At 41.0% G+C, this 12,458-nt stretch overlaps 1 protein-coding gene across 1 annotated transcript in view; it reads right to left on the minus strand.

Annotated features, from left to right (window-relative positions):
- LOC145390009 (uncharacterized) overlaps window positions 1-12,458 on the minus strand; it is a 297,119-nt gene that overhangs the window by 21,902 nt on the left and 262,759 nt on the right. The window contains exons 20-21 of the mRNA XM_080265104.1: window positions 9,466-9,586; window positions 738-852 (exon numbers count right to left, since the gene is read on the minus strand). Of these exons, the coding sequence (XP_080121230.1) occupies window positions 738-852; window positions 9,466-9,586 (236 nt within the window). The remainder of the gene's footprint in view (window positions 1-737; window positions 853-9,465; window positions 9,587-12,458) is intronic.

Consider the following 12,458-nt stretch of genomic DNA (forward strand, 5'->3'; position numbering starts at 1 on the left):
TTCTTTGGTTAGCAGTAAATCTACTCTTGCTGATGTGTCATCACCCCGGAATGTGTGTGTGTGTGGGGGGGGGGGGTCCCCACATACAGTACTGGTATAGCTCTTTTTCAACAGGGTGGAGACAAGGTTTCTTGTCTCATTAACTCTTCTTCTCTTACTGGCTTCCTTCAACCTCTGTCTCTTTGCTACACTGTTGCATCTTTATCTCTTATCTATCGCTACTTTAATGGGTACTACTCTTCTGAACTGAATGCTTGCATCCCTTCTCCAATATGGCAGGCATATAGCACTGTCTGGCACCAAACTCTCACATCTTTTCTGTTCAACTCTCTAATACAAGTATTAACTGATACTCCTAGTCCTTTATGTATGCAAAAGGCCAACTCTGGAACTGTCTTCCTCTGTCTGTATTTCTTTCTGCCTATGGCCTCCAGTCTTTTAAACACAATGTGTCCAAGCATCTTGAAATGAATGCATCTTGAATTTGGCTTCTTTCTTTTACTCTGGAGGGAACATTCTTGGGGATGTCTATTATCTACTTCCATTAATGTTTGTATTATTTTGATCCATTCCAACCATCCCAAAGAGTTCTCCTTACAGCAAAAATCTAATCTACACATCCCTTTCCCTTCTCAAAACCATGAAGCATTCCCAAATCACATATTATATAACCAACCGCAATACCAGTCATCCTACAAAAAAAAAAAAAAAAAAAAATCAAAGCAGAAAGTACTCACTTGTTATGCAACCAATATTTGCCCACAGGGATGGTGAATTGCCAATAGGCTTCAAGTGCAGTGAAGTAAGGACAGTGCTTAAATAAGGCCATGGTTCATTCAGTCCTCGCATCACCTGAAATACAAAAAACTTGAAAAAATATACCTGTACCTACATGCATATACAGGACTTTTGACAGTGGTTGCTGACCACTTTGCAACCAGACAACATATCCACTTACATTATCAACACCTTTTAACTTGCTATCTTCTGTCATGAAAATATACTGGATCATAGTAAAAACCTTTTACAGGCACTCTACTGTGTCAGTTATCAGTATAACTGCTTGCAAACTGCTATGCTTGACCAAGTTACCATCTATATTGCTTGAGTTGTAAACAACTGTTATGAATAAAGAGAGCAGAGAAAACCCTAATCCATCACCACCCAAAACATTATTCCTACCTAAAGGACAGTGGCAGCTAGCCTCCAGAATCAATCATTCATCAATTAATCCAGTGTTGCCCCATGAGGAGTGTGGGAGCCCAGGGCTCTACCAATTTTACACTACTAAGGCCTAAAAGCCACACCCACTTTCTGTGGAAGCTGGTGATTGGTTCATAAGTTCAAGTGCCTATCCATATAATCATACTAAATGTGTTCTCAGTTTGTTATCAGGCCTATACTCCTCTTCAGTAATGTTAATGATCAAGAAAATAAACATTCCAGAAAGGATGCTAGAAAAGTTAAAATGTGTCATAAACGGTCAAAGTCAAGGATACAAATCGTTTTCGAATGAAGCTTATTCAATATTTCTTTGTTTTGTACTGTTACGTCCTCACCCCAAACTGCCAAGGGCTCCAACAACAGTAGACCAGTACAGGAAGGACGTTGCCCAGGGAGTTGTTCTTCCTAAGGTCAGCCTTTGGGTGTACAGCACACAAGATCAGCTGAGGCAATAATAAACACTGGCTTCTTAAAGTTCACTGTCTTTATTTTCCAAATAATTTAACTTAATGATTTCCAACTTCACTTCACTGTTCTCACAAACACTGGAGCTATACAAACTTTACTAACTGCTATTACACTTAATGCTTGACAACACTTCACTGTTATTACACAAGTACTGAAAATATACAAGCTTCACTGCACTGACACTGCGCTACACTCAAACTGAACTGAAAACCAACTGAACTTGTTCTAGTCTCTTATCTATCCTCATATAAGCTTGCATTGTTCGAGAATGATCTACATTCTACAAGAACAACAGTTCTGGAGTATTCCATAAAGAGAGAGCACAGTTACCAACTCGGGGACAATCAAACATGCCAATTTTCTTACAGTACAGTACATAACACTAAAATTTATTTAGCATAATGACTTAAATTACACACTTTAACAATCACATAAATAAAACATTATTGAGAAAAAGAGAATAAAAATTAGTGCATAACTTACAAAACAACTACACTCACACACAGCAGGCAAACTGGCAACTCTGGATCGTACCAAAACCTACGGTAGGAAAAACATCAAGAAACATCTCGGCTATCTAACTGACAAATCTCACTTCTTAACAGCAGCAAACATAAATTTACTACAAACAAATGACACCAAACATAGTACACAAGTCCATGAAGTACAGTGTGTATAGTCTAGTTATATCCCAAATCATTATGTAACTGATAAAAGTCAACATCATCATAGCCGTCCTTGGGGAGTTAAAATGCTCTGAGGAACAGCCAGTCACTCAGTGGAAAATTAAATGTACCACCAGCCAACTGATGTCATCTTACAGATGTCAGGTGTCAAAACCTGATAAATTTCCTTAATTTCTTTTATTACCCAGTTACATACCGTATACTGCAGTATCAGTAGCCTATATTGTGCTTTAAAATGCCTGGTAGTTTATAATTATGAGGGCCATATAATTAATGGTTACCTAAATTGATAGCGTGTGGAAGTACCAACAGTGAGCTAGTCCCGGGCTGCAGTGATACACCCCTGCTCATCTCAGAGAGAGAGAGAGAGAGATGAGTTGGGAGGGTAAGTTCCCTGTTTAATTTTGCAATGCACTGGTTACAAAGATATTTATAATATGAGTAACAGAAAAATCTACATTTGAAAACTGTCATCACTATGGCTGTTCCTTTTACCTTCCCATGGACTCTGCTTATATATGAGAGTTTTATGAGTTATGCAATGATTTAACACTCCTCATGGGGCAACACAGGATTGGATGATGGATGGATGGATACAATAATTTGGGATATACAGCTACCGCAAATTGACTTTGGACCTCCCCCCACAAGGTATTAACCCCGACATTTTCTAGACAGTGGTACGCCCCAGTCCTGATATTTTTGGACCTTTTTTTTTTTTTTTTTTTTTGGCTCAAACATCCGCTTTTGGTGAGAAACATCGAAAATTCATAGAGAAATTGCTCACCTGAGGTTTAAAATACTCGATCCAGGTAGGAGTACCTCCTTACCTTACAGGGTTTTCTATCAGGCTGGCTGCAAAGAAAACGAGTTCTATGGGAGGATAACTATTCCACACCAATCATAAACAGTATCTATTTATTTATTTGGTACGAATTTAAATGTAGTACGAGAGTATATTGGTTTTCAAACGGTAATATAGGCATTATAAGCATTGTTTCACTCACTAACTCATCACCATTCCTGACCTTTTTTTGCCACATTACCTGATCATCATTTCTGACTGTTTCTTCCTCTAATGTTTGTCCTCCACATTGTCATCGATTGGGGAATCACTCTGGCCCTGAATTTCGTACCGTGGTATGACATGGCTTTACTGGCCAGGTCACTGATAACAGGTGAATTGCTGAGAAAAGGGCATGCAGGGGGGGAGGAGGTCATGCTGGGTAAGGCATTGTCCCAGCCTGGCATCTTGTAGAGGAAGGTGTCCCGTGTATACGTGCCAAAAATCACTCGCGAAAATTGAAAATTGTGCAAATTAGGGACCTTGCAATGTTGCCGCGTTAATTTACGTCTCTGGGATATGAGTGCTCATCATGTGAGGACGTGAATTCACGTCTCCGGGACGGGGTGGGTTAAAAAACACAGAAATCATAGTATATCACAATGTTTGTTCATGAAATGCCATTCATTAATATGAAATCATGTTTCCCTATTTTTCAGGACCAGTTGGATGCATTTTGGCATGGAATCACTTAGATCTCTAAAGTAACCTAACGACATTTCTTTGCACCAAACATTTGTCAGTTCAGTCTTGAGGCTGTCCAGATTGGATGTCTTCTTCTCTGCCATGATTTTCTTCATCTCTGCCCAGCAGTTTTCTATCAGATATAGATCCAGACTGTTGCCAAGCCAGTCAAGGACATCAATCCGATTATCCTGAAGCCATTTTCTCACCTTTCTTGACTTGTAACATGGAGCTGAATCGTGTATGAAGTTGCACCCATGAATAGCAAAAACGTTTAACAAATGATCTTTCTGAACATGAGTGTACCAGCCACCATTCATCATCAAGTTCTTAGGAAGAAAGTAGAGGCCTTTCCTTCCCAAGTCACCAAACACCCCCATACCAATACTGATTGAGGGTGCTTAACAGTCGGCACCGTGTAAGCAGGGTCATATCGACTACGGGAGGCAGGGCAACAAACCTTGGCAGGAAGCACCTGGAACACTTGAAATGTGCTTTCATCGCAAAACATAACTTTTCTCCACTCATCCGATGTCCAGTGTGCATATTTCTTGGCAAACTGAATGCGCTGCTTCTTCATGCGGTCAGTGAGAAGCAGTTTCTTGGCTGCGGAGTGGCTTGGCTCCTTCTGCAAGCGGTGTTGGATAGGTCGAACTGAGACGTAACAGCTGGGGATGCAGTCTCTTCAATTCTGCTGCTGTCAGTTGTGGATTCTTGATTACTTCCCCCTTCAGAAGCGTATCTGTACCTCTGGAAGTCGTCCTCTTTTTTCCACCACCATTCTTGTGCTCTGGTACGACATCAGGTGGCAGGCCATGCGCTGCAGCAAGAATCTTCATGATGGTCAACTTTGCGCGTCCAGTACAGTATGTTAACAAATCGTGTTGATAGAGACATTATCCTGCCTTCATGCAATAATACGGGTCCCCTCATCCCTTGAGCAGTACTTTCCGGGCACAACAACTCGACTCTAAGAAAATAACATGGCAAACAGTAATGCATACAAAACAAGAGGGAGTTGAAAGCTCGGAACAACGGGAACATAAACTCCCACTCTCGCTTCTGGGCAAGCACTGACGTGCTGAGTGTTTCACAACCTCCCTCCAACACCAGAGGAGTTGCCAGTTATTTCTTACCCAAAAAATTCACTTGTTAGAGGTGGAAACACAAAGCAAAGACAGACAATTTGTGGTGAGTGTATTTTGTTGCACAAACTGTAGTTCACTGGATATTGTACCTTATGTTTGGTGTCATTTGTCTGTACCTACATCACATATGATACAATCAAAGAAATAGCGAATAGATTTTATTTGAAATCGAGCACGCATCCTCGACTTCAACTGTTTGTGGCATCCATTTACATTTTTAATATCCTCTCTAACTTGCTAATGCCTTGAAATAATTTCCATTGTTATACTCCTAATAAATAACACTACTGTAGAGAAAATCTGGTCTGTTTATGAAATATCAACTCATTTTATACATAAAAATGGACAGCTGCACGAACAAATTTGTATGGACCAATCAGCTATTATCCGACACAGAAAATGGGCGTGGCTTCTGGGCCTTATTAATGTAAAATTGGTATGGGCAAGTTGGTCCTGACATTTAAGATGAGAGTGACCCACCTCACTCACCCTTAGTGGCATTACATGGGCAATAAACCCCAACCACCCCCTGGATATAAACCTGCACAACCTCAAACTGCCTGGAGCACCTTAATTGCCCATTAAACCACCAAGTGCCATAATCTGGTTATAAGGTTATCACCCAGCTTAGTGAATGGTTTCCTGGCACACAGGAAACCATCTGGCTTGTCACTCAGTGTAGTCACCCGTAGACAGTGTCACTCGTAGACGGAACGAAGGAAAGAAAGACAGATGAGGAAGGACGGAAAGAAGGAAGGTAGCAAGGAAAGGACAGGCACCCAAGAGCAACACTACATCATATGAATGGATGGTGAAAGCCCCCACCAACTACAATGAGAAAAAAAGAGAAAACTACAGAGAGAGAGAATGCTATCAACCACATACCCAGTAAAATGGGCCACATACTCAATCATATCATATTCCTATGAGACCCTAGCTCAAGCTCACATGCAAAGGCACTTGCAAATATATTCTCATTATGTGTTTGAGCCTGTGTAGGCTTATATCCAAGGGGTGGTTAGGGTTTATTGCTCACATAATGCCACTCAGGGATGAGTGTGGCTAGTCACTCTCATCTTAAATGTCAGGACCAACCTGCCTAGCCCTGGGTTCCTACGCTCCTTATGAGGCAATATAGGACTGGGTGATGGATGGACGTTTTGTTATAAATATGATTCACATATATCAGCTAGACAGAATTATTCAGTCAATGGCCATGTCAACCAAGTTAACAATGGAGTGCCAGACCCTTGTCACAGGCTCCTGTATATACAGTAAATACAATATTTCAGCTATCAATTTCCAGCTCTTGTTGAAACTTCAACTCCATGCCTCATTTTTTCACTCATTTACCATATCCATTCACTTTCTCACACACATTTACCATATCAATTTTCTTTTTGGCCATCTAAATTTGTTTCCATCTTCGAACTAGTTCACATAAACCCTTTTCACCACCTTTATTTCATTCTCTCTATGTGGCCAAACCATCTATGCATATTCTCTTCTACCCTTTTATCAACAGGCTTCTTAACTTCATATTTTTCATGAATCACTATGCATCTTATTCTAACCACTTCAAGCACCCCACATACATTCTTATAACTGTCTCATTTCCACTGCTCTCACTCTTGACTTTCCATAGACAGGCCCAACCAGTCTCACACTCTCATCAATGTAGACATTAAAATACCTTCATTCAATCTTCTTGCAGCTTTCATACTGAGTTCTGTGTCATGGTGATTATAGCACCAGTCACCTTTTCTTGCAGAGTCACTCTATGCCCCTTTCCTTTACACATTTACCTCCTATTCCCCAGTAATTGGTTGTTGTTAATGTTATTATGACCCTAGGCTCATCCAAACATGAAAGCTTTGCATAAAGTAGTCCACATTCATACAGCTGGTGTTTGCAAACAGTACAAAGACTTTCTTGGACAGTGGTGGTTACAAGAAATTTCAAAAGCCAATTTCTAAAGGTACCAATAGCCCATCATAAGGGGAAAAAAGCTCGAAGGGGGGAAAAAGCTCACTCTGCTAATTCTGCGGTGCATAAGAAAAATATACCTGAAAACTGTTAACATATGGTAGTAAAATTATGCATATTACATTATGTTTAAAGACCACATACCATGCAGGCATGTGTAACTCTTTTTTTCACCTGATGACAACCATTTCACTTCCCAAACTTCTATCCAAAAGGTATTCAGACAGGACTTCATCCCAGGTCTTGATCTACCTCTGAGCACTTCCCTCCACATTCATAAATATGACCCTTCTCAACCTAAGACCTTCACTTCCCTCTCAACATGTCTAACCCATTTTAAACTACTGGTTTACATCTATCTATCTATCTATTGCCAGACGCCTCAATCCCGTTTGGGGTGGCCACAAACAAATCGCCTCCAAGTCGCCCTGTCCCCCGCCATTTCACTGCCCTGCTCCCAACTCACACACCCCTCTCTCATGTACCTCTCCACCCCATCCCTCCATCTCATCCTCGGCCTCCCCCTCCCTCTTCCCCCCTCCACCTCACTCACATACACTCTCTTCGTCAGTCTTTCACCCTCCATCCTCTCCACAAGGCCAAACCACCTCAGTGTGTTCCTCATAACGCTTCATATCACATCCACATCCACACCACAATGCTCCTTTATATCCTCATTCGTCAGCCTGTCTCTCCACGTGACTCCACAGGCTCCTCTTAAATAACTCATTTCCACTGCTCTCACTCCTGACTTGTGTCCTTCCAACAATGTCCAAGCTTCACTTCCGTACGTTAGAGTTGGTATCACAATACTGTACTGTCATGTAGTAACTTTTTCACTTCCATGCTCACTTCCCTGTTTCTTATCACTGCTTTCAAAGAACCAGCAACCTTTCTTCCCTGCTGTACCCTTTCAAGCACTTCACCCTCCAAACCTCCATCCTTACTCATCACACTACCCAAGTACTTAAACGTACTCACATTTTCCAATTCCTCACCATCCAACCTCGCTGTACATTCACTAACTTCACCTCTCTCAAAGACCATCACTTTACTCTTCCCTACATTCACCTTCTCTATTATTATGCATGCTAAATCTCCCTCATAGCCCACTATTCTCAGTTCTGCCACTCAGTATTGCCCTCTTCACCTAGTTCAGCAACCTCATTTCAGTGTTTTCATCTGCTTGTATCCTCTTCTCTCGCTAGCTGAGTTGCACAGCCATATAGAAAAATGCTTATAACACATGTTCTATAGTCAGTTCACCCAATAAAAAATACTGGACTTAAGAGCAAGACAGCACAGAAGCACAAGGAACTGCTTCAAGGGCCCTGGCTTGGTGACTGTGTTTCAGTTAACAAAATCTTAACCTTTTAAATTTCTATTTACATATCTTTTCATCTGACTAAGTCTATACATAATTCAGTATCTTCACTGAGGCCCAAGGGTCACTATTGTAGCTACACATGAAAACATCAAACTACATTACTCTCAACATCCCTGCTTGCACTCTCAAGGCAACAGCTAAAGCACTGCATGTCTACCACGTTCTCAATACTGAGAAATCTCATGCAAAGTAGTGCATCAGCAACAGTAGGGTGTAATTGTGGTAAGTTGGTTGGCTTATTCAGAGAATTACTGAGAATTACTAAGAATAACTATACTATACAGTACTGTACTGTGACCACTTGAATCAGATATTCTACCTGCCAGCAATGAAAAACCAAAACATGGACAAAATGAAACAAAATCTTGACTATAGAAAATACATGCTCTGAACACAGATCCAGACCTTGGAAAAAAGGTCATCATCATCATCATCATCATAATCCTTTTCCTAACCAATGACAGGGTAAGGGAATATATAAGGACCAACTGTGAAAGACATTAATCCCAAGGATAGAAGCTTTCAGTGTCAGCTCACCACCACCACAGCTAACAACACAGATTATTTTTTAATCATTTTTCAGGCACTGCTGAGTTACAGTACATCTCCCACTGAATTTTGGCTGTGCCAATTTGAATACCTCACTTCTCTGCCCTTAGATGTGAAAAGAAAATGAAGGGAGAGGCTCATCTTGCCAAAGATCGCATAATAATCAATAAAAAGTGAAAATGATACCTCTAATGATTGCTTTGTTTTACAATGAAGGGTTTGCTGATGCTTACAAGTGTCAGCATTGATCCCCTAATGGCAACTCTCCAGGTTCCATGACTTCTGGCAACATCTCTTTTCAAGGCAATACTCCTGAGGCCATTTTGTAGGACCCAATCCTAATTCTTCTTAGGTCTACCTCAGGGTGGTCTACCCTCAACATTCACACTCTTAGACATTTTCACCCATTTTCCATCCTTCATTTTTCTTGTATGTTCAAACCACCCCAACCTACCTGTGAAGCTCCTTAAAACTTCTAACCAAACTTACCAAGTTTCTGAGACTCGGTAGTCTTATGAAGTCAAACTGTGTGGTGAAGGAGAAACCATGGGCTGCCGAGATGTGGAGTGTTTCCAGGTCTGGTGTCTCCAACAGATATGCTGGATCAAAACTGTCAATAAACTTTTTTTTATTACTGCTGTGCACTTGCAAATTTTTTAAATAATACAATGTTCCATTATTTAAAAAAGTAGGCAAAGAAAACCTTTTGTAAAACTTCAGATATCAACCTGATAAACTAAAGATGTACTGTACAGTCATGAGTCAATTTACAATTGAGGTATATCAAGTAAGAACCAATCACATACTGATAAATGGTACATCAATGTCAATTCAACAGGGGTTTAACCCTTTAACCGCGGGGCATCACTTTCGTGATGCTTGGGAGCAAGGGATCATACCGCGGGGCGTCGCTTTTGTGATTCTGTGTTATTTTGAATTCACCCGGGCTTCCAAGTGGGGGCTTGTATCATCTATCAGTACTGCCAATGTCCAACACTAGTCAGCACTCCTAATCTCATCTGTACACCCATCCATTGTTGACAATTTAGCCATTTCTCCCCGTTCTTGACTCCTCTCCCTACCCCCCCTCCATTACCCTATCCTCTCGCCTGCCCGGCCGTGCTACGCTAAGTAAATCTTCCCTGGAATTTATCACTGATTCATCCATTGAAATAAGCCCTATGCCCTATGCTTATACCAAATAATATATACAAGAAAGAAATAAGGAAAGTGAGAGTGCCATACACCTGGAATTGGCTAATTATCACCTGACAACACCTCACGTGCACTCGTTCGCTAATTTTCGCTGTTTTTTTCCCCTTGAAATATGCCATATAATCTATTTTCGTAATAAATATACATACAAGGAGGGAAGGGAGAAGCCTAAGTGATATTTACATTCACCTGGAACTACCTAATTTATAATGTATTGTCTAGATTTCCTGCCAATCATTTCAGTGAAATACATAGCTGTTTCAAGAGCTACGTTGGTAGTACTGAATATCCCCTAAGTAGGCCTCTACCCGGGCCAGCCCTCCCTTATCAGTTCTCTCTCATCTTCCGAAGAGGAGGTACACGTCTTTTCCTCTTGCTGACTTCAGGGCCTTTTTCACCCCCATGCAAAGGGCCCTGTGACCTTTACCCGCTACTAAACCTCGTGTGGAAAGAGGTAAAGGGCTGACAATTGATAAAAGAGTGACTACGATCTTTCTATTGAGTAAAACAGTGCAAGTGGAATTGTAAATAATGTGTAAATAATGTGTAAACAGCAAGTGAAAGTAATGAATGTAAATATACGTGAACAATGGAAAATAGTTTTATAAGTTACTTCAAGTGACAGTGCATAACACAGTGTAAATAAAATAGAAATGTAAATAATGTAAATAAAATAGAGAACGTAAATAGAAATGTAAATGAGTAGTATTATAAGAATACGAGTATATACCCTAGGAGTAATGAAAGTGAAAGTTTCACTCTAGCATGTATGAATACTATGAGTTATGAGAGTGAAGATGAAAGTGACATTCACTCTCAATGCTAGTATACAGGACGAGAAAGTGAATGCTACGTATTTTACTGAAAGAAATTGAATCCCTACAGTGACAATAAACTAATACTACTGAAGGAAACTTATGGATAAAGACTGTAGATATATATAAGTGTTAAATAGTAATAGAAATATAAAGTGTGAGGGGTTTTATGAATAATAAATGACAGAGTACCAAGAGCGAACTAGCGCAAGTGCGGCGGTCAGACGCGCTCATAATTTTCATTGCTTTCACAGTGGGTTTTTTTTTGGAGTATGGATCCCAAACTACTTGAAAATCATAGAGTAGTGTTTATAGTGTTAATATCTGGCTGTGGTAGTCATATTACGGGTTGTCGGGAAGTGTAAAGTGGAGACTTCGTTACCCAACTTTAGAGGTCTCCACAAGTCCTACGGTAACGGACGAAGGCTCAACAAACATTCCAGGAGAAAGCTGAAGGTATGTGCCATAAGCATATATAATTTTAATATTCTAGGACTAATAACTGATTTTTGGCAAATATTTTTTGAGAGTCTGTCGGAGCCCGAATAACCAAGCGGCACACGCAAAACATCGGTAAACATGCCCGCGGTGTAGGGGTTACTGGGAATATGCCGGAGGTCACGGAGAGGGGGGGAACACTTCTGCCATCCATCTGAAGTATGTCGTAGGCAGTCAAAATTGTCACCAAGGGTCCCCCCCCTCTCCCCCGTGAAAGTTAGAGACAGCTAGAGGGCCTGGGTGATTACTCCAGGTTGTCAGAAGGTGATGAGAGATTGGGAGAATGAAATGGTGAGGCCAAGTAAGAGCACAGTGTGTGACAAGTAGGATGCAATGTGATGAGGCGGCAGGATAGCGATGCACGGAGTTGGTGGAAGAGTGGTGCAGTACTCTCCATGTCAAAAGTTTCAATATTTCACACATAGAAAGCTTTCTCTCCAATTAATATCAAACAACGCACTATTCGTCGCACACTTGCACTGTTATTTTGCAATACAATAAAACTGTAATCTGAAAGGCAGGGGACCAAGGGTTGTTTGAACTACTGTACTGGTTTTTTCAGACTATTGGGAGGGACCTATGCTTTTTGTCTCATTAACTCTCCTCCTCTTACTGACTCCCTTCAACCTCTGTCTTCGCCGCACTGGTGCCTCTTTATCTCTTTTCTATCGCTACTTCCATGGTCACTGCTCCTCTGAACTGTCTGCTTGGATCCCTCCACCTCTACGACAGGTGCACAGCCCCCGTCTAGCAACAAACTCTCATCCCTTTTCAATCCAACTCTCTAATGCAAGAGTTAACCGTTACTCCCAGTCCTTCATTTATGCAACGGGTCAACTCTGGAACTGTCTCCCTCTGTCTGTATTTCCTTCTTCTTACGATCCCCAGTCTTTCAAACGCAGTGTGTTCAGGCATCTCGAAATGATGACTGATGATGATGATGATGATGATAAT

Source organism: Coenobita brevimanus, chromosome 14 (assembly GCF_032717465.1).
Source record: "Coenobita brevimanus isolate Jiangsu-jjx chromosome 14, ASM3271746v2, whole genome shotgun sequence".
NCBI lineage: Eukaryota > Metazoa > Arthropoda > Malacostraca > Decapoda > Coenobitidae > Coenobita > Coenobita brevimanus.